Source organism: Callithrix jacchus, chromosome 8, assembly GCF_049354715.1.
Source record: "Callithrix jacchus isolate 240 chromosome 8, calJac240_pri, whole genome shotgun sequence".
In the NCBI taxonomy this organism is placed as follows: Eukaryota; Metazoa; Chordata; class Mammalia; order Primates; family Cebidae; genus Callithrix; species Callithrix jacchus.
Window position 1 is genome coordinate 18,925,348 of NC_133509.1, and position 22,333 is coordinate 18,947,680.

At 35.7% G+C, this 22,333-nt stretch overlaps 1 protein-coding gene across 19 annotated transcripts in view; it reads right to left on the reverse strand.

The window, feature by feature from the left end:
* MYO9A (myosin IXA) overlaps positions 1-22,333 on the reverse strand; it is a 284,781-nt gene that overhangs the window by 92,077 nt on the left and 170,371 nt on the right. For all 19 annotated transcript variants that reach the window (XM_078333528.1, XM_054240463.2, XM_078333527.1 and 16 more), the window contains 3 exons: positions 21,438-21,513; positions 12,942-13,085; positions 11,158-11,197 (listed from right to left, as the gene is read on the reverse strand). In XM_078333528.1, the coding sequence (XP_078189654.1) occupies positions 11,158-11,197; positions 12,942-13,085; positions 21,438-21,513 (260 nt within the window). The remainder of the gene's footprint in view (positions 1-11,157; positions 11,198-12,941; positions 13,086-21,437; positions 21,514-22,333) is intronic.

A 22,333-nucleotide genomic window follows, 5' to 3' on the forward strand; every position in this document is an offset into this window, starting at 1 on the left:
TAGCATTCATTAAGTAGCCCATTGTTAGTTCCTAAGAAACAAATATGAATAAATATCAAGCACTATATAATTGGTAATTACTTAATGTACTTAACATTAGATAATTAAGTTATGTCTTTCTCCTTTCCAATTCCTATGCTCTTTATTTCTTTCTCTTGCTTAATTGCTCTGGCTAGGACTTCCAGTACTATGTTAAATAGAGAAAGTGGGGAAAGTGGGTATCCTTGTTTTATTCTAGATCACAGAAGAAAAGCTTTCCATTTTTCCTTGTTTAATATGTTGTCTGTGAGTCTGTCATGTGGCCTTTATTATGTTGAAGTACATCTGTTCTGTCTATAACATGAAAGTTTTATAATGAATGAACGTTGAATTTGGTCAAATGCTTTATCTGTGTCTATTGAAATAATTGTGTAATTTTTCCCTTGATTCTGTTAGTGTAATATATCACATTTACTGATTTACATATGTTAAACAATTCTTGAATTACTGGGATTAATCCCATTTAGTCATGAAAAATTATCTTTTTAATGTGCTACTGAATTTCGTTTCTTAGTAGTTTGTTGAGGATTTATGCATCCGGGTTCAATCAGAGACAGTGCCCTATAATTTTCTTTTTTGTTGTGTTTTTGTCTGGTTTTCCTATCAAGGCCTTAAAAATGAGTTTAGAAGAACTCTCTCTCCATTTGTTTGAAATAGTATGAAAAGGGCTAAGATTTATTCTTCTTCAAATCTTTGGCAGAATTGAACAGTGAAGCCATCCTGTACTGGACTTTTCTTTGATGGGAGACTTTTTATTACTGATTCCAACTCATAGTTGTTACTGGTTTCTTCGTATTTTCTATTTCTTCATGATTCAGTTTTGGTAGTTGTATGTGACCAAGAACTTACCCGTTTCTTTTAGGTTTTCCAAATAGTTGGCTTAGAGTTGTTAGTAATAGGCTCTTATGATCCCTTATATTTCTGCGGTATCAGTCATAGTGTCACCTTTCACATCTCTGAATTTATGTGATTGTGCTCCTTTTAAAATTTTGTCTAGCTAGAAATTTGTCGATTTTTATCTTTTCAAAACACTAACTCTTCATTTCATCAATGTTTTTTATTGTTTAAGTCTCTCACTTATTTCTGATGTGATCTTTACCATTTTTCTTCTATTAATTTGGGGTTTACTTTGTTCTTGTTTTTCCTAGTTCCTTAAGAAATGTTATTGGTGGTTTATTGAAAATCTTTCTCATTTACTGACATAGACAATTATTGCTATAAACTTCCTCATTAGAACTGCTTTTGTTGTAGACTATAGGTTTTGGTATGTTGCATTTGTATTCTCGTTTGTTTAAACTTTTTTTTTTTTTTAGACGAAGTCTCACTTTGTTGCCCAGGCTGGAGTGCAGTGGTGCAGTGGCATGATCTTGGCTCACTGCAAACTCCACCTCCCAGGTTCAGGCAATTCTCCTGCCTCAGCCTCCTGAGTAGCTGGGATTACAGGAGTGTGCCACCATGCCCAGCTAATTTTTTTATTTTAGTAGAGATGAGGTTTCACCACGTTGGTCAGGCTGGTCTCGAACTCCTGACCTCGTGATCCACCTGCCTTGGCCTCTAAAAGTGCTGGGATTACAGGCGTGAGCCACCGCCCCTGGCCTAAATTTTTTAAAATTTCCTTTTTAGTATCGTGACTCATTTGTAGTTCAAAAGTATGCTGTTTTAAAACTGTTTGTACATAGTTTCTAAAGAATCTCTTATTATTGATTTCTAGTTTAATCCCTTGTGATCACAAAAGATACATCCCATTTTGAAATCTTTTTAACTTACTGAGACTTGTTTTATAGCCAACACATGACATATCTTGAAGTTCTGTTGCTAATGAAAAAAATGTGGCTGGGTGTGGTGGTGCACACCTGTAATCTCAACACTTTGAAAGGCCCAGGTGGGTAGATCACCTGAGGTCAGGAGTTCAAGACCAGCCTGACCAACATGGTGAAACCCCGCCCCCACTACCAAATACAAAAAATTAGCCAGACGTGGTGATGCATGCCTGTAATCCCAGCTTAGTGGGAGGATGAGGCAGGAGAATCACTTGAACTCAGGAGGTGGAGATTTCAGTAAGCCAAGATCACGTCATTACACTCCAGTCTGAGCAACAAGAGCAAATGCTGCTGTCTCAAAAAAAAAAAAAAAAAAAAAGGAAAAGGAAATAGAAAAAAAAATAAAAAATGTGTATTCTACAAATGCTGGGTAGAATGTTTTATAAATGTCTGTTGGGTTCATTTATCTAAAGTGCAGTTTAACTTCACTGTTCTTTGCTGATTTTTGCCTTATTGTTCTATCCATTGCTGAAAGTGGAGTGTTGGATGTAGAGGGTAGATCCCATAAGCACCAAGGTAGGAGCAAAAAGCCTCAGCCTATTTCCATACAAATAACAAAGAAGAAAGTAACTAGAAATATAACTGTAGTAGTTATTAGTTATTCATATGTGATCTCAGTTATTCATAGGTGATCTTAATTCTTTTACTAATGCCTCTCAGGTCAGAAGTGTGAACCTGGGGTGACATTGTGAAATGAATGACACTAAGGCAAGATGCTTTAAGCACTCTGTCACGCCCGTATAAGGGCTGCTGGAGGGCTTCTGGGCTGTGTGGCAGCACCAGCGCTATGAAAGTGCCTGCTGTTCAGCCAGCTAGGGAAGGAGATGTCCAAAATGGCCAAGACATCTCCTTCCTGGAGAAGTTTGGAGAAAACTCCACTTCTCCAAGCTCTTGTGATAAGGCCTGATGGCTGTCAGGTAAGCCCGCAGACATCTGGGGGCTTAACTGTCTCTATGTGATGCTGTGCTTCAGTGGTCACATTCCAAGTCTACTCTCATGTTCTGCTTCTGTACCTGGTTCCTTTTGTCTTACAAAAGATAATCAGTAATAGTAATATAAATCTTAATGTTGTAGCTCTTTCTTAAAAAGTATGGAAAAAGTGCTGATGCATTATGTTCCTTACCTTAATTCAGGTGCCAGAAATTCCTGAGCCCCTCCCTGAATGATACGTGATGTACCTCACCCTATCACTGCCATGCCCTATCTACCCTGCCCCCAGTCACCAACTACCAAGGCCATACCCTACCTCCCCTGCCCCCAGTCTCTGCCAGACCCTACGTACCCTGCCCCCAGATTTGCAACTCAATAAAAGTGAGAGAGTCCCGGCATTCAGGGCCACTGCTGGTCTTCGAGATTTGGGTAGCAGTGGACTCCTGGGCCCAAACTCTCTTTTCTCTATCTCTGTGTCTTATGTCTTTTATTTCTACAATTTCTCAGCTGGGAGGGGCTCAGAGAATCCTGCAGGGCTGGACCCTACATTGATGTCCCCTATAATTACTGTATTGCTCTCTCTCTGTCTGTATAGATCTAATAATATTTGCTTCACATATTTCTGGGTGCTCTAGTGTTGGTTGCATATATATTTTTAGTTGTTATATTCTCTTGCTGAATTGATCCCTTTATCATTATATTACGGCCTGCTTGTCTCATTTTACTGTTTTTGACTTGAAGTCTATTTTATCTGACATAACTCTAGCTACTCACGCTCTCTTTTGGTTTCTATTTGTATCATTTCATTTTTATCTGACATAACTATAGCTACTCACGCTCTCTTTTGGTTTCTATTTATATCATTTCCCATTCCTTCACTTTCATTCTGTGAGTCTTTACAGGTAAATTGATTTTCTTGAATGCATCATACAGTTGGGTCTTGTTTTTATTCATTCCATTAGTCTGTATCTTTTAATGGGAGAATTTAATGCATTTTCATTCAAGGTCATTACTGATAGGTGAGGACTTACTCCTGCCATTTTGTTAATTGTATTCTAGTTGTTTTATATGTATTTTTTACCCTTCTTCCTCTTTTACGATTTACCTGTCTGCTTTGGTGGTTTTCTGAAGAGATAAGCTTTAATTCTTTCCTTTTTCTTATTTATGTAACTGCTGTCATTTTGTTCTTTCAGGTTACTATGGGACTTACATTTTAAAATCTTATAATAGACTATTTTAAACAGGTAACAACTTAACTTTGCATATAAATACACTAGACTTTCATCCCTACCTCCCAAAATTTATAACTTGCTACCTTAGTTTACATCTTTTTAAAATTATGTTACTTAACATTTAATTGTAGCTATAGACATCACTGACCATTTTACATTATAACTTTCATACCAGAGATTAAAAGACTATATACCACCATTATATTAATAATATATTCTGAGTTTGAAAGTGAAATTAGCTCTACTGGTTCTAAATTTGATTCTGAACTTACTTCTACCAGTGAGTTTTATTCTTTGGCATATTTTTATCATGGTAGTTATAATATCATATTTCTTCTGTCCCTGTACCGACCTGTGCATTTGGTGAAGCAGCTGCCTCTTCCAATTTTATGGAGTAACTTTCATAAGAAGACATTTTCCACTAGATGGATCCTAGGGTGTAATTGGGTAGGGTGCTTTGGATTTGGTTCTAGGTAAGTGCAGCAGTGTAGTCTCTATGTGATTTCTTTAGCTGTAATCCATATCCACTGTTACTGCCCCAGTGACTTAGGCAGTGGGTGTTTACAAAGTTGGTGTGCTTTTCCAGTACTATGTTGGTGCCACCAAGCAAGCCAGTCCTCTGGTCCTGGAGAGCACATGCAAAGCTTGAGTGATAGTTCCAAGCCGTGCACAGTGGTATATACCTATAATCCCAGCAACTTGGGAGGGTGAGGCTGGAGGATTACTAGAACCGAGGAGTTTACATCCAGTCTGGGCAACATAATGAGACCCTGCATGTTTTTGTTTGTTTGCTTGTTTAAGTGTAGGGGGCCAGACAGTGGTTCATGCCTGTAACTCAGCACTTTGGGAGCCCGAGGCAGGAGGACTGCTTGAGATCAGAAGTTCGAGGCAGCCTAGGCAATACAGTGAGATCCTGTCTCTACCAAAAATAGAAAAATTAGCCAGGCATGGTGGTGCATGCCTGTATTTCCAGCTACTTGGGAGGCTAAGGCAGGAAAACTGATTGAGCCTGGGGGATAGAGGCTGAAGTGAGCCATGATCACACAACTGTATTCCAGCCTGGGTGACAGTGTGGCTGTGGGTAAAGTCATCAAACAAGCTGATCTTGATGCCAAGGGTGTTGTCCGAAGCATGGTTGTTCAAGCAAATGAAATGGCAGTGTCACCAGGAGCAGAGCTACCAGACAGCCTGACCCTCAGGCCCTGCAGCGTACACATACAGAGCATAGTGGTTCGGTAGGTCGCAGAGGTGGCATCACTGGATATACACCAGTCCACTGGCTCTGGAAGGCACACACAAAATGCACCAGTTCAGCCAGTTGTAGGGAGAGCATCATCAGATGCTGGGTGGGCTAGTCCTCAGGACCTGGGGTAAGAGTACACATCTACTCATCATGGGGGTGGTGTTGGCAAGAGGGGGGCCACCAAGTGGGCCCATCCTCAGGCCCTGGGGGAGGGCACAAATCCGACGATCACAGGTGCTACATTGTCAGGGGTGGGGCTGCTGGGCAGGCTGATCCTCAGGCCCTAAGACATTTCTTTGGCAAAATGTCTATTCAAGTCCTCTGCCCATTTTTAAATCAAATTATTTGCTTTTTTGCTAGTAAGTTGTTTGGAGTCCTTATACATTCTGGACATTAACTCACTGACAGATGCATAGTCTACAAATATTTTCTCCCATTCAGTTTGTCTCTTCATTCTGTGGATTAGTTTCTTTGCTGTGCAGAAACTTTTGAGTTTGATGCAATCCCATTTGTCTATTACTGCTTTCGTTACCTGTGCTTTGCGGGGGTCATAGTCAAGGTATCAATGTCATAGAGTTTTCCTCCTATGTTATCTTCTACAGTTGTCCCTCAGTATCCATGGGGATTGGTTCCAGAACCACACTGAGACAAAATTTGTACACACTCAAGTCCCATGGTTGGCCCTGCAGAACCCACAGGTACAAAAAGTTGGTCCTCCATAAGGGTGGATTTTGCATCTCAAAACTACCTTATTTTTGATCCACATTTGGTTGCATATGTAGAACCCACAGATATGGATGACTGTATTTATTTTTTAAAACCCATGTATAATGGACCTGCACAGTTCAAACTTGTGTTCAAGTTTAACAGTTTCAGGTCTTAAGTCTTTAACCCACTTGAGTTGGATTTTTCATGTGGGGTGAGATATGCTTCCAATTTCATTCTTCTACATGTGGATATCCAGTTTTCCCAACATCATTTACTGAAGAGACTGTACTTTACTCATTGTGTGTACTTGGCACCTTTGTTGAAAGTCAGCTGACCATAAGTGTATGGGTTTACTTCTGGGCTTTTAATACTTTTCTATTGGTCAATGTATATTTTCTTCTACCAGTTCCATGCTGTTTTGATAATAGCTTTCTAACATACTTTAAAATCAGGTAGTGTGAGCCTGCAGCTTTGCTCTTTTTGTTCAAGATTGCTTTGGCTATTTGGGGTCTTTTGTGTATTCATATGAATTTCAGGATATTTTTTATTTCTGGTAAAAAATTAAAATGAAATTTTGTAAAGATTGTACTAAATCAGTGAATCACTTTGAGTAATATGGATATTTTAACAATGTTAATTTTTCCAACCCACTAACACAGGGTATCATTGTGTCTTCAATTTCTTTCATCAATGTTTTATGATTTTCTGTATATAGATTGTTAACCTCATTAATTAAATTTACCATAAAATAGCTTATATTTTTTGATGCTATTGTAAATGGGATGATTTCCTTAATTTCTTTTCAGATAGTTAATTTTTCATTTATAAAATGCTACTAATTTTTTGGCTGGGTGCAGTAGCTCATGACTGTAATGTTAGTACTCTGGGAGGCCAAAGCAGGAGAAGCACTTGAGGCAAAGACTTCAAGACTAGACTGGGCAACACAGAGAAGATTCTATCTTTACAAAAAAAAAAATTTAATAGCCAGATTGTGGTAGCATACATACATCCACATTCCTAGCTACTGAGGAGGTTGAGGTGGGAGGATTGCTTGGACCCATGAGTTCAAGGTACACTAAGCTACGATCACGCTATTGCACTTCAGCCTGAGTGGCAGAGTGATACCTTGTCTCTATTTAAAACAAAAATAGAAAGAAACACTACTGATTTTTGTGTGTTGACTCTGTATCCTGAAACATTACTGAAGTATACTATGGAATTCCTTTATCAGTTCTAATGGCTTTTTAGTGGGGTCTTGAAGATTTTCTGTATAACGTTATATTGTTGACAACCATGACATGACTTCTTCCTTTTGAATCTGGATGCCTTTTATTTCTTTTTATTACCTAAATTCTCTAACAATTCCAGTAACACACTGCATAGAAGTGACAGTGGGCATCCTTTTCTTGTTCCTGATCCTAAAAGAAAAGCTTTCAACTTTTCAGAGTGAGTACAACGTCAGCTGGGGGCTTGTCACATATGGCCTAATTATATTGAGGAACAGTCCTTGTATACCAAATTTGTTGAGTTTTTAATCATAAAGATTGACTCTTGTCAAATTCTTTTTCTGCATGTGCTGAGATGATAGTACAGTTTTTGCTATTCATTGTGTTAATATGGTCAATCACATTTATTGATTTGCATATGTTGAACCATTCTTGTATCCCAAGAATAAATCCCAATTGATCATGGTAAATGATCCTTTCAATATTATATTAAAATTGGTGTAATAGCATTTTGATGAGGATATTCACTATTGTGAATAGTGCAGAAATGAACAGAAATAGAACTATTTATTTTCCTCTGGGCATGCACCCAGTCATGAGATTGCTGGGTTGAATGGGAGTTCAACTCTTAGTTCTTTGAGAAATCTCCAAAGTGTTCTCCATGGTACCCGAACTAATTTTCTTGTAGTATTTCCACAGGGTATCAGGATAATGCTGACCTTATAAAATGAGCTTGAGGTATTCTCTCCAGTTTAATTTTTTGAAAGAGTTTGAGAAGGACTGGGATTCATTATTCTTTAAATGTTTGGTAGTACTGCATCATGAAACTATCTGGCACTGGGCTATTCTTTTATGATAAGAATTTTTATTGCTGGCTGGGCACAGTGGCTCATGTCTGTAACCCAAGCACTTTGAGAGGCCAAGGCTGGCAGATTACTTAAGCTCAAGAATTCGTGACTAGCGTGGCCAACATGGTCAAACCCCAACTCTACTGAAAATACAAAAATCAGCCAGGTACGGCAGCACACACCTGTAATCCCAGCTACTTAGGAGGCTGAGGCAGGAGAATTGCTTGAACCCAGGAGACGAAGGTTGCAGAGAGCCAAGACTGAGCCACTGCACTCCAGCCTGGATGACAAAGCAAGACTCCATCTCAAAAAAAAAAAAAAATTTATTGCTGATTCAATTTCCTTATTATTGATCATATTTCTGGTTTCTTCATGACTCAGTCTTGGTGAGTTATTTTTCTAGGAACTTTATCCATTTCTCCTAGGTTATTCAATTTGTTAGCATGTAAGTTCTCATATAACAGTCTCTTACTGTTTTTCATTTCTGTGGTATCTCTCATTTTTTATTTTATTCTCTTTCTTAGTTATTTTGTTTATCCTTAAAAAACCCAACTCTTAGCTTCACTGATCTTTTCTATTGTTTTTATAGCTCTATTTATTTCTGCACTGATCTTTGTTATTTCCTCCCTTCTACTAACTTTGAGTTTATTTTGTACTACTTCTTTTGTTCCTTGAGGTATAGCATTATGTTGTTTATATGAGATTTTTTTCACTTTTCAAATTACACTGATGTATTCTTTTGTGTGTCCACACGCGCGTGCACGCGTGTGTGTGTGTGTATGTGTGTGTAATTGATAGAATCTTACTCTATCACCCAGGCTGGAGTACAGTGAAATGAACATAGCTCATTGCAGTCTCAGACTCCTGGGCTGAAGTGATACTTCCTCCTCAGCCTTCTGTGTAGCTAGGACTACAAGCACCAACACCACATCATCTTCTTTATGTGGGCATATGTTCTTATGAAATCCCTCTAAGAACTGCTTCTGTTGCATTCTGCAAGTTTTGGTATGTTGTGATTCCATTTTCATTTGTCTCAAAATGTTATTTAATTTCCCTTTCAACTTTTTATTTGCTAAAATAAGTACATCAAATTAAGTTGTTCAAGAGAATATTGTTTAAATTTTCACATTCATGAATTTTCCATGCTTTATCCTATTATTCATTCTTAGTTTCATACCACAATTGGTCAGGAAAGATACCTGATATGACTTCAGTGTTAAGAATTATTATATGAACATATGATCTATCCCAAAGAATGTCCCTTTTATGCTTCAGATGAATGTGTATTCTGATGCTGTTGACTGAAATGTTCTGTAGATGTCTATTAAATGCATTTGGTCCACTGTTCTCTTCAAATCCAGTGTTTCCTTATTGATTTTTGGTGTGGATGGTCTGTTTGTTGTTCAAAGTGGGGTGCTGAAATCCTCTAGGATTACTGTATTGTAGTTTATCTCTCTCTTCAGATGTCTCAACATTTGCTTTATACATTTAGATGCTACAATGTTGGGTGCATATAGATTTAAAATTGTTATATCCTTTGGATGACCAGACCCCTTTTTTATCATTATATATTGACCTCCTTTATCTCATCTACAGTTTTTGACTTAAAGTTTATTTTGTTTGTTACCAAGATAACTACTGTTGCTCTCTTTAAGTTTTTATTTGCATGGGATTATCTTTTTTCAGCCCTTAATGTTCAGTTTGTACATCTTTAAAGCTAAAGTGAGTCTCTTGCAGGTAGCATATAGATGAGTCTTTTTTTTTTTTTTTTTTTTTTTTTTGAGACAGAGTCTCACCCTGACACTAGGCTGGAGTACAGTGGCACAATCTCAGCTCACTGCAACCTCCACCTCCCGGTTCAAGTGATTCTTCCACCTCAACCTCCCAAGTAGCTGGGACTACAAGTGGCACACCACCACGCCCAGCTAATTTTTGTATTTTTTAGTAGAGACAGTGTTTCACCATGTTGGCCAGGATGGTCTCAATCTCTTGACCTCGTGATCCACCCACCTTGGCCTCCCAAAGTGCTGTGATTACAGGCGTGAGCCACTGTGCCCGGCCGGGAGTGTGCTTTTTAACTACTTATCTGCATTGACCCAGGGAGTGCAGTCCCTGGAAATGTCTGTGTCATTAAAACCACCTCTTTGTTCTCTGTTACTGTAGTTCATATTTTCTAAGATTTATATACAGTATCTACTATTACATGTAATTATTTTGAGATTCATTCATGTTGTTCCATGTATTTATTACTTTTTATTGCTGAGTTAAGTATTCCATTATATGGATATACCACAGTGTGTTTATCTATTCTTATGTTGATGAAAGTCTGAGTTGCTGCCAGTTTTTGGCTATTACAAATAAAGCTGCTATGAAAGTTAATAAAAAAAACAAAGCAAAACAAAACAACCCTCCCCCCCCCCGCTGCCAAAACACACACACACACAGCACACAAAACCAGAGCTATATTAACATAGAGGTAAGTACTGCTCACCAAATCCTGCCCAGTATTTATATATAGTTTACATGGGTTAAAACAATAATGTTATTATTTTATGGCACTTGAAAAATTATATATAATTCAATTTTCAGTGTGCATTAATAAAGTTTTATTGGAATGCAAATTATAGCTGCATTTGTGCTACAACAGCAAAGCCAACTAGTTACAACAGAAACTGTAAGCCTTAAAAGACAACATCCCTTTACAGAAAAAACCTGGCAAACATTTTACTATAGATAATTGGATTAGGTGAGCACTAATCAGAAATTAGTTTAAAATCAGGTACAATTCACAATTTGACCTTAATTTGGAGAAACAAAAAAACTTTATATAAAGAGACAATAATGAAACAAAAATTTACATTTATATTCAGAAGTTATTAAAATACTAGAAAATGATATATATCACAAATAAATATTTACCTGAATCATTAGGCTTAGCATTTCATAACAGTGATATTTCTAAAATGGATTCAATTAAGAGCATGATCACGTTCAGTTCAAGACTAAATACAAATAAGGTTATTTGTTTTTGATATATAAAGATTGTATGAGTAATAAAAAATAATTGTGTAGCAGAATACCATGCAAAAAAAAAGTTTTCACAGTACTCACCTTTGGAAGGGCAGGCTTGGATTTGAAATTTTTGTTTCTCCTATAGAGATAAATCATGCATTAAAAAAAAGCTACTGTAAAAAAACCCAAAAACAAAAACTACTGTAGAAAACAAAGATTTCAAGGTCTCTTCTAAAACAACCTATTATATACCCATTACTAAGACTGTAGGTCCTGTATATGAAAACACTATCTGATTCAACCAAGCAGGCACCTTGGGAAGGAAGAATAAACAAGTAAAAGATACTTGCCTTGTTATATAAACAGATTTACACCTGACGATTAGTAACACCAAGTTATACATTCTAAGCTACAGGTTCATTTTCTCCAGTTGTTAGTAGCTTCTTGTACCTACAGAGGACTTATTTCTATCATTTCAAGACTAAATGACATGCCTAAGTTTCATACATTTTTTTATAAAATGTACTTATCACCAAAATATAATCTTCCATTTCTGATAATTAAAAATTCTTCTATTCCACTCATTTTTTCCTTATTCAAACCTTAATATCATACTTAAACCAAGTCTTTTTTATTTTTAGCTTTTTTGGTAACACAGACTTTTTTTTTTTTTTTTTTTTTTTTAATGAATGAGAGGTTCTTATGTTGCCCAGTTTGGTTGACCTCGAACACACAGCCTCGCCTCCTCAAGCACCAGGAAAACTGGCATGAGCCACCAAGGCCCCTATTTTTAGCTTTTTTTATAACCTCGGAAAGATGAAATAAAGTCCAACACTTATGAATATGGGCTGGGAAGTTAGAAAGACCTGGACAACAATCTATGGTCTACCACCTACTAAGGTATAATTTTTAACCTCTTTAACTTTTCATTATGTGATAATGTAAAACGAGGATGATAATACTGTCTATAACTTAAAAGTTGTTGTGAGGATTAAATGAGTTAATGTGGATCTCTGGGGTAGAGCAAGACCTACATAAATAGAGCGTATTAACATTAAGCAGTGATTCAGACAAGGATTAAGGAATCCAATTCAGTCATACCTCTAAGCTAGTGATCAAATGATATGCTTGGAAATATCTAAAATATGTTAATGCTACTAACTTTTTTTCCTTTTTTTTCCCCTCAGAGACAGGATCTTAATCAGTCACCCAGGCTGAAGTGCAGTGGCAAGATCATGGCTCATTGGAACCTCAACTTCCTTGGTTTAACTGATCCTCCTTCCTCAGTCTCCTGAATAGCTGGAACTACATGCATGCATACCACACCTGGCTAATTTTTTCTCCCTTTTTTTTTTTTTTGGCAAGATGGGTTCTCTATGAAGCATGGTAGAGCATGGTTATAGTTATGTCATCAAACCAGCTCTATAATCAGTTAACGAGCAATAGAAAGCTTGGATAAGTGTTATACATCACTCAACCATTCACCACTTATAGGAAAATTTCTTGTCTAATTTGTTAGGACTGATAGAATTAAAGGATAATTGTAGTAAAAATTGGGAATTCTAACAAGAGCTAACAGTTTTTTCTTTCTCTGAAGGTAGGGCCTGTTTAGAACAATAAGACCTTTATTATCATCTCCATAATAAATATATTCAGTCATGATTCTCCTGGTAATATGGGGGAGAAAAAAAAATCAACAAAACACAAGCTTTATATCACGTGAGATTCATGGCTGCAAATACTACCTAAATACCTTTGAGTCTTCTTTCAGTCAAAATTCTGCCGATGACAATAACACTTCACTATCTCCCTTCTTCATTTTTTTCTGCCAGAAATTTTAAACCAGACATAAAACAAAAATCATATTACTGAACAGTACTGACGTGAGAATTCCATGGGCTCTCTCCAGGAGTTTGCTGCTAGTTGAATTAGCAAATATTCCATCTTTATCAAGTAAGGAGCTGCTACTTGATAGTCTGCTTTGGCGAATCCCAGTTCTGCCATTCCAGGCAATATCAAATGTATCACTGTAAAAAATATAATTTGCTTTAAGCAAGACATCTCTAATTAACACTATACTGCTTAAATAAGTAAAATAAAATTTTAAACGCTAAAGTTAAACATTTTTTTAAATGCTATACCAACAAAAAATGATTTTATTCAAATGACTATAAATCAACTAGGACTAACCTTTGTCTCATTCAGAACAAATTCCTATGAATTCTGTCATATTCACATACAAATGTGCATGTAGATGACACATCAAGTAGCTGACATGTTTAAAAATATTACCATTCAACAACTAGTAACTAATATAATGGGTTATAGTATCTTCCCTCTTTGTTAGATTTTAGAATTTTCAAATGCTACTGTAGGAATCTGTAATCCTAATAGGCTACCCCATCCTATGGAATATCTAATTTCCTCCTGAAAGTTCTTATTCACACATACATACTCACTACTCACACACCCACTACACTTACTAAGTCCTATGAGATTCTAGACACTGCAGATATAGGAATGAACAAAACAAATAAAATTATCGGTGACTGTAACGTAATAATTAATGGAGGGCTCTCCAGGTAAAGTAGCTATCCAACAACAAATGAATGGATAAAGAAAATGTGGTATATACACAATGGAATACTATTCAGCCATTAAAAAAAAGAATAAAATCCTATCATTTGGACAACATAGACAAACAGAGGACATTATGTTAACTGGAATAAGCCAGACACAGAAAGACAAACACTTCATGATCCCATTCATATGTGGCATCTAAATAAGCTGCACTCGCAGAAATACTGAACAGAGCAGTGATTACCAGAGACTGGAAAGGGTAACGGGGTAGGGGGTGCAGTAACAGAAGAGTTTGGTCAGTGGATATGAAGTTAGGGTAAGACAAGAGGAATAAGTTCTAGTTTTCGATTGCACAATGAAGTGATTGTAGTTAACAACAAGGTATCATATATCTGAAAATCACTAGAAGAGAAATTTTTAAATGTTTCCACCACAAAAAAAGATACATATATGAGATAATGAATATGGTAATTACTTGATTTGATCATTACACAAGTATACAGGTATCAAAACATCACACTGTACCCTATAATACGTATAATTATTATGAGTGAACTAAAATTTTTTAAAAAGAAATAGCAGCAGGAGATACCTACTTACAATAATTTCACATTTGTCCATATTTATAAATCTCAGCTTTCATTTGCTTAGAGAATTTATTCAATATATATAACTGACATGTAATCAATAAACTATTTATAAACTCTTGTATTTTCGTTATTTTGTGCTAAACCATTAAAAAAGTCAGTGAATCATTATCCCTAAGATACAGTGTCTTCCAAAATGGAAGACTAGTATTGTATGTGCATTTATATTTTTCTCATTTAAAAAAATGAGTGGTACCTTGGCTTTAGAAGAAAAGAAAACAGTGAGAGAGAAGAGAGTGAGTAGAAGGAAGGAAGGAAGGAAGGAAGGAAGGAAGGAAGGAAGGAAGGGAGAGAATAGGGAAAGCAGAAAGGAAGGGAGGGACGGAGAGAAAGAGGAAGAGGAAAAAATGCAGTAGGAAAATACATTACTGGTTAAGATGCTGTGAAAATTGTTGAAATGACAACATATTCTGTGATAGGGACTGCTGAGGAAAAAATTCTTTTAAAAAAAGAAAAGACAATAGAGGATTCAAAGCATTACATAAATTGAGTTGATAAAGCAGTGGCAGGGTTTGAGAGGACTGACTCCAGTTCTGGAGTTCCACTGTGGATAAAACACTATCAAACAGCATTGCCTGCTACAGAGAAATCTTTACTGAAAGGAGAGGCAATTGTAGCAAATTTCGTTGTCTTATTTTAAGAAACTGCCATAGCCACTCCAGTTTTCAGCATCTACCACTCTAATCAGTCAGCAGCCATCAACATCAAGGAAAGAGCCTCTACCAGCAAAAATATTATGACTCACTGAAGGCTCAGATGTTTGTTTTTTTTAAGCAACAAAGTATTTTTTAAATTAAGGTGTGCATGTATTTTTTAAACATAATAGTACTGCACAATTGACAGACTACAGTATGGTGTAAACACAACTTTTATATGCACTGGGGAACCAAAACATTTGTGTGATTTGTTTTACTGAGAATTTAGTTTATTGTGGTGGTATGGAACTGAATCCACATTATCTCCAAGGTATGCCTGTACAAATAGCCAATATGTATGTGAAAAGATGCTAATCATCACTATAAAAAACACAAGTTATCACTTCACACTCCATATTAAAATAGCTATAATAAAAAAAATAGATGATAACAAATGTTGGCAAGGCTATGGAGAAACTGGAGCCCATATCTGTTACTAGTGGAATGTGAAAATGTTACAGCCACTTTGGAAAACAGTTTGGTAATTTCTCAAAATGTTGAACACAGAGTTGCCATATGACCCAGCAATTTCATTCCTAGGTATATACCCCCCAAAACAGAAAACATGTCCACAAAAAAAAATTGTATGCAAACATTCACAGCAACATTATCCATAATGGCCAAAATATGGAAACAATCCAAGTGCTGTCAACTAATGAGTGAATAAACAAAATAATCCATATAATAGAATGTTGGCCATAAAAAGAAATAAAATACTGGTACATGCTACAACATGAATGATCCTTGCAAATTTTAAGACTCCATTTACATAAAGTTTTCAGAATAGGCAAATCTATAAAGACAAAAGGAAAAATCATGGTTTCCTACAGCTAGTAAGAGCAGAAGGAATAGAAACTAATGGGCAGAAAGTTTCTTTTTAGAGTGATTTAAATTATCTAAATGAGATCACAGAATGGTTGCATAACTCTGTAAATAGACCAAAACCCCACTGAATTCTTATAGTTGAAATAGGTGAAATTTTGTAGTACGCAAATGACATCTCACTGAAGCCAAATAAAACAAGGGCTGAGGAATCAAGAGAAGCTGGAACTAACATGCAGTGTAACAATGAATTCAATTTTTAAAAAAAATTATTTGCAGTTAAGAGTTCTGTATATAACCAAATTATTAATCTGTATGAGGGCAGAATAAACACATATTAAGATATACAAAGAATCCAAACATTTTCTTCCTATACAGGGTTTCTCATGTAGCTAGTGGAAAATATGTTCTATAAGAATAACCAAGTAGAACTAAAAGAGGAAGAAACACTATAGAAAATAGCTGATGCAAAAGAGAAGAATGATAACAGGCATCCTCAATACAAAAGTAAAGAACAATACCAACATGACAGCTGTGCAGCAGACCTAGAAAAAAAAAACCTTCCAGGTTGGTACAGTCCAAAAAATGCCAGGAGAGATTTCTACAAAAAGATAATATTGATTCAAGATGTGCCTTTATGTCATCAGAGAGACAACTGTGAAGAACAGCCTGAGATGAACTACTGCTTAGCACACAGAAAATGTTATAGGAAAACCTGGATAAATTCATGACTTGGGACCAGAGGAAAATTTCTTAAGTTATAAAGTAGACAAATCACAGCAATAAACTAGTATGTTTAATTATATTAAATGTAGGAATTTATGTTGATCAAAAGTTATCATTAAAATGAAAATATAAGCTATAAATGCAGAGAAAATATTTGTAACACAATTGAAATGAAACTACACAAAATTTATAGAGTATTTTTTAAAAAGAAATATGGGTTCAGTGTGTTTGACAAGACAGCTTGATATTTCTATCAAACAAATGACTTTCATACTGCAACAATCTTTGTAAGAACCACTCAAATAAAAGTCTCTTAAAAAGGCAAAAAAAAAAGAAAAGAAATATGGGAATACAACCCTGGTATAACCACTTTGGAAAATAATTTTGCATCATTTTATAAAACTAACATGCCCACATCCTATTGAACTAGCAATTCCACAACTAAGTGTGTAACCTAGAGATTTAAAAACAGGTGGACTAGAAAATTGTATTCTCATGTTTAAAGCAGCCCCATTTGTCATAGTTGAAAAATCTGGTAACCACATACATAAACCCTGGCAGGAGAATGGACAATTCAATTGTGGTATATTAATGCCAAGTAATTGTTTCTTTATTGTGGTAAAATACACATATAAAATAAAATCTACCACTTAAATAATCTTAAATGTACAATTTAGTGGCATTAAGTGCATTTACACTGTCGTACAAACATTCCCACCATCCATTTCCATAACTTTTCCATTATCTCAGACCGAACCACTATACCCATTAAACAATAAACTCCCTGTTCACCCCAATACCATAAAATTTGCTTTGTACCATCCTTTCTATCTTGGGGCAAAATGTACGTAACATAAAATTATCGTTTCAACAATTTTGAATTGTTTAAATCCGTGGCATTACACACATTTATACTTTTGTGAAACCATCAACACTATCTCTGGAACTTTTTCTCAATTGAACCCCTGTATCCATTAAATAGTAACTTCTCATTCTTCCCTAATATAATCCAATTTTATACAGCAACTACATGCAAAGAACAACTACATGCAACAACATGGATGTATCTTAGATGTATCTTGTTGAAGGAAAACAAAGTCATAGAAGATCACATACTATCTATTAGTATTTCTGTAATGCACAAAAAAAATGCAGGACAATTTGTTGTTCAGAAAAAAACACATATATTGTAAACCAATGTTTTTAAGCAAAGGAATTATAAACATAAAATTCTGGATAGCAGTTACCTGTTGGGACAGAGGAAAGGGAATGATCAGAAGGTAAAATGAATGTGGCTGCAGCAGTAATCTCCTGGTTCTAAACTTGGGTGGAAGGTTCATCCTGTTAGAATACTACCTAATGTACATTTATGTTTTGTATATTCCCTACATTAATGTATCAAAAGCTGAATTAATGTTTAAATAAAAGAGTGAACAAGGGCTTCCCACTAAACATGTATTTTAGACAAAACTGTGCATCATTTCAAATTCTCTTAGTCTCATCTCTTATTCTAACACCTGTTGTTGGCAAACAGTGCTGTGACTACTTTCACCACACTTTGTTCAGTTCTAAACAGATGCTACTAACTGCACCAGTTTTAGGCTCTAGACACTTGTCTCTGTTTAATGCAAGCTTCTACTCCACAATTACACATAACAAAACCATGTGGGGCAGGCGAACCTTGGGGCCATGGATAAATCCTTCCCTGTTTCTTCCCCAAGACAGATAGATGGTCCTTAGACACAAATCATAAGGCTTTTCAGTTGGTCCCACAGGGTAGTACAACTAGTACCCAACTCAATGATGCATTTTTACATGGGTTCTCCAACCTTCCCTTTTTAATTTCCATATCCCTCAACCTGCTCCCTAGGATTACATTCTTAAATAAACTACCTTTTTTCAAATATAATTTCAACTTTTATTTTAGATTCAGGAGGTTCATGTGGAGGTTTGCTACATGGATATATTGCATAACGCTCACATTTGGGCTATGATTGATGCTGTCAAACAGGCAGTAAGCATAATACTCAATGGTAAGTTTTTCAACCCTCTCCTCCTCCCTCCTAGCTCTAGTAGTCCCCATTGTTTATTGCTGCCATCATTAAATCAGCTACATGCTTAAACTAAAACTACTTGGTCTCTGCTTAAAGAAAACCCACATGCCTCCATGGGATATTAAACTCCCAGTATTACTTCCCAATAATACTCAACAGTCTACTTCAGCTTCTAACTGAAATACTCTTAAAATGGCAAGTAAAAAAGTTGTATTAATAAATTTGTAAGACAAAGGGTCGGAAAGAAGACTATGCAAAGGACAGGAACAGTAAATATAAAAGTGAGTGAAGATGTAATAAAAGATTTAGATGAGAAGAGACTGAAGTCTAAGTTTACATATATTTGAAAATCAGAGGTGGGGGGAAATATGTCCATGTGATCCAGAATATTTGTATATTTGTGTGTGTATAGACCAAGGGTATGGGGAGAGGGACTAAAACAAGATACCAGCGGATTCTCATTTAAAACTCTGGAATGGCTCAGATAACTGGTACTACTCGATGGGTGCTGCCTAGTAAGGCTAAATAAATATCTTTTTTTTTGAGGCAGAGTCTCACTTTGTTGCCCAGGATGGAGGGCAGTGGCGTGATACCAGCTCACTGCACCTACACTTCCAGGGTTCAAGTGACTGCCTCAGCCTCCCGAGTAGCTGGGATTACAGCCCACCATGCCTGGCTAATTTTTGTATTTTTAGTGGAGACGAGGTTTCGTCATGTTGGCCAAGCTGGTCTAAACTCCTGGTCTCAAGTGGTCCGCCTGCTTCAGCCTCTCAAAGTGCTAGGATTACATGTGTGAGCCACCACACCCAGTCTAGAAGCCACTTACGAGAAAAATTCCACAGGAAGGTCTCAAAGGATTTACTTGATAGTTATAAACTAATGATTTCATGGTTGATCTGATTTTATAAATACCCATTATTCTACTTTCTCCCTCTTCTCTACCATTTCTCCAAAATATATCTATGATAAATTCGCCAATGCAATAAATGCAATCCAAAGGAAATCTTGTTAAACCTGTTATCTGGCCTTTTCCTGATAACATTCACAAATGTCACAAATCTTTTTTTTATTGTATTCAAAAGAAAAGAGTGAAAGAGTGGGAAAGAAGACTAGCCAAAGGATAGCGGCAGTAAGTTTAAAAGTGAGTGAAGATGTAATAAAAGATTTAGTAGAACAGAACAAGTTGAAGTTTAATGGTTTTAAGTCTCCTCATTTCTAGTTTATGCTTCTTTCTTTATACTTTCAATTCTGAATACCCGAAGTGGTCCAATGGATGGGACCCACTACATCCAACCATTTGGTTCTTCTTTGTATCTTCTATTTCTTTCCTGAGGCTTTCTAACTTTTTTTATTCGTTTAAAGTGTGTTAGCAACTGCTCCCTGAAGCGATTTACAGTAGAGGCACGAGCCACTACATCCAGCTAATTTTCTTTGTTTTTGGTACAGACAAGTTCTCATGTTGCAAAGGCTAGTCCTGACCTCAAGCAACCTGCCTCAGCCTCCCAAAGCACTGAGATTTCAGGCATAGTCACCAAGCCCTGCGTTATATATCTATCTTTACAATATTAGTTTATCATTCAATGAGTGCCTCTATTCAAGTAACTGCTTAGGCAATTACCAGACCAAGTCAATCAATCTTAAACCAATATACTGGACTATCCTCAAATGATGTATAAAAGCAGAAACCCATATAGACCACTTCAGGTATCCAAAATGGAGAGTACAAAGAAATAAGCACAAACTAGAAATAAGGAAACTTAAAACCATGAAGCTGCTTTGTGAAATGAGGCACATCACAATTTCTTTTTTATATAATCAAGAAAATTGAGTACCTATCTGATGACCAAGGTGCGAATAATGCCAAGAGAGAGAACTGAAGGTACACAGGTCAAGATTATCTAATTTGTTTTTGGTTAAAATTTAACATGCAAATATGGTCGTGGATATCATCAATGGCCAAATAGTACTGTTAAGAAAACAAAGGACATATAAAGATAGCAAATAGTTTAATTTGTGGCATTCAAAGTGAATACGTTTGTGGCTAGATACTTGGGCTGTGACAGCTCTTGCGTACGAAGTTAGTGAATCTAGACTTTTAATAAGCAATAAAGACGCATGAAAAAGTTACTGAGCAGAAAAGTGACAATATATATTAGAAAGACATAGTAACTCAATTGGAAAAAATGATCAGTTAAGTTATACCTTAATTTTAATCATAGACTATCCTTATTACCAGAGTACTAGAAAGCTCAATATTTTTGATGATGATTAAACTGTAGAGAACGCATTCTAGAAACAATGTTCTTCTCCTCATATAAATTACAATATTTATTAAATAGTACACATAAAAAAACAAAGACTTTATGAACTCATAAATTATTTATATTTGTTACTGTCATATTGTTCTCAAGAATTCTTCATTGAAAATAGTAAAAGGTAAGCTTTGGTAATCACACTCACCCAAAAAATGTATTGGATGGTTTGATGTAAATCAAACTATTCAATTATTACTTCCCAATAAGATTTCTCCACAGAAAGCAGCAGAATAACCCTTAAATTTTGTAAAAGACATAAAATGCAAGAAGGGTCTCAGCAATTAAAATATATGAGCTCATTTTAAATTATTCTGAAGAAACTTTTTCAAAATTGTAAAGCCATTTTACCAGAAACAATTGTAGACAAATTTTGTTAACTTTAACCTATTAACATGTTACTCTATTACTTATAAAGCATTTACGAAATAAAAAACTAAACAAGCCTAAACTATTTTATACTTTTAAAGTCACAAAAATATCAACAAGAATGCTAGTTATTTCTTCTATGCTTCCTTGAAAACATAAACCAAATACACTTACTGTTGGTTTTTTTCATTTATAGCATTCATGCCCTGGAGATCAGAAAGAGGTGTTCTGGGATTTTTCCGGCTTATACCTAAAATTTAAGAAACAAAAAATTTCAAATCAGTGAGCGTAAACATTTAATTTTAAATAATATCTGTTTCTGCCATTTAATTTCATGTTTTTCATTTATTTCACTCTTTCATTTTTTTCCCTTCTTGGTTTTCACTTTATAAAGGTTTCTTATACTACCTTAAAAGATAAAAATTGTTATATTATGATTGTCCTTAAGGCACAACACGTTCAAGTTATTTACCTACACTGATTTCCTAAACTTGATAAGATTATTTTAATTCAAGAGCAGTAGAGCCCCCTGCTTTCCCTTCAGTTTTCATGCCAATATCTTCTATATTTGTCTCTGCATACCATATGAAAGCAGTAGTCCTGATCATACACAATTTTTTATTTTGGATATTCTTAGTTTCATGAAAAATAATCTCTTCTAGGTATTTATTGTAACTTGTATCAGGCTTCATGACATGTAGTTAAACATTTTTTATTGGAATAAAAATTTCAAACAGCGAAACATATACATGTTAAGTACACAGTTGGGTAAGGTTTGCTAAATGTATTCACCACACTGATAACCACCAAAGAAAGATACAAAACATTTCTACCATCACAAAAGTTGCCTCATGCACCTTCTTGGACAATCCCTCAAACTTACTTACATGGGTCAAGGCAATCACTAACTTGCTTTCCATGTAGATTGGTCTGCACTGTCTAGAATTATATATAAATGAAATAAAACAGTATGCTTTGAGGGTAGGCCTTCCCTTAGCATAATACTTTAGAGACTGATCTATAAAAGTCTCTTGTGAACATATATTTTCATTTCTCAGGTAAATAGCTGA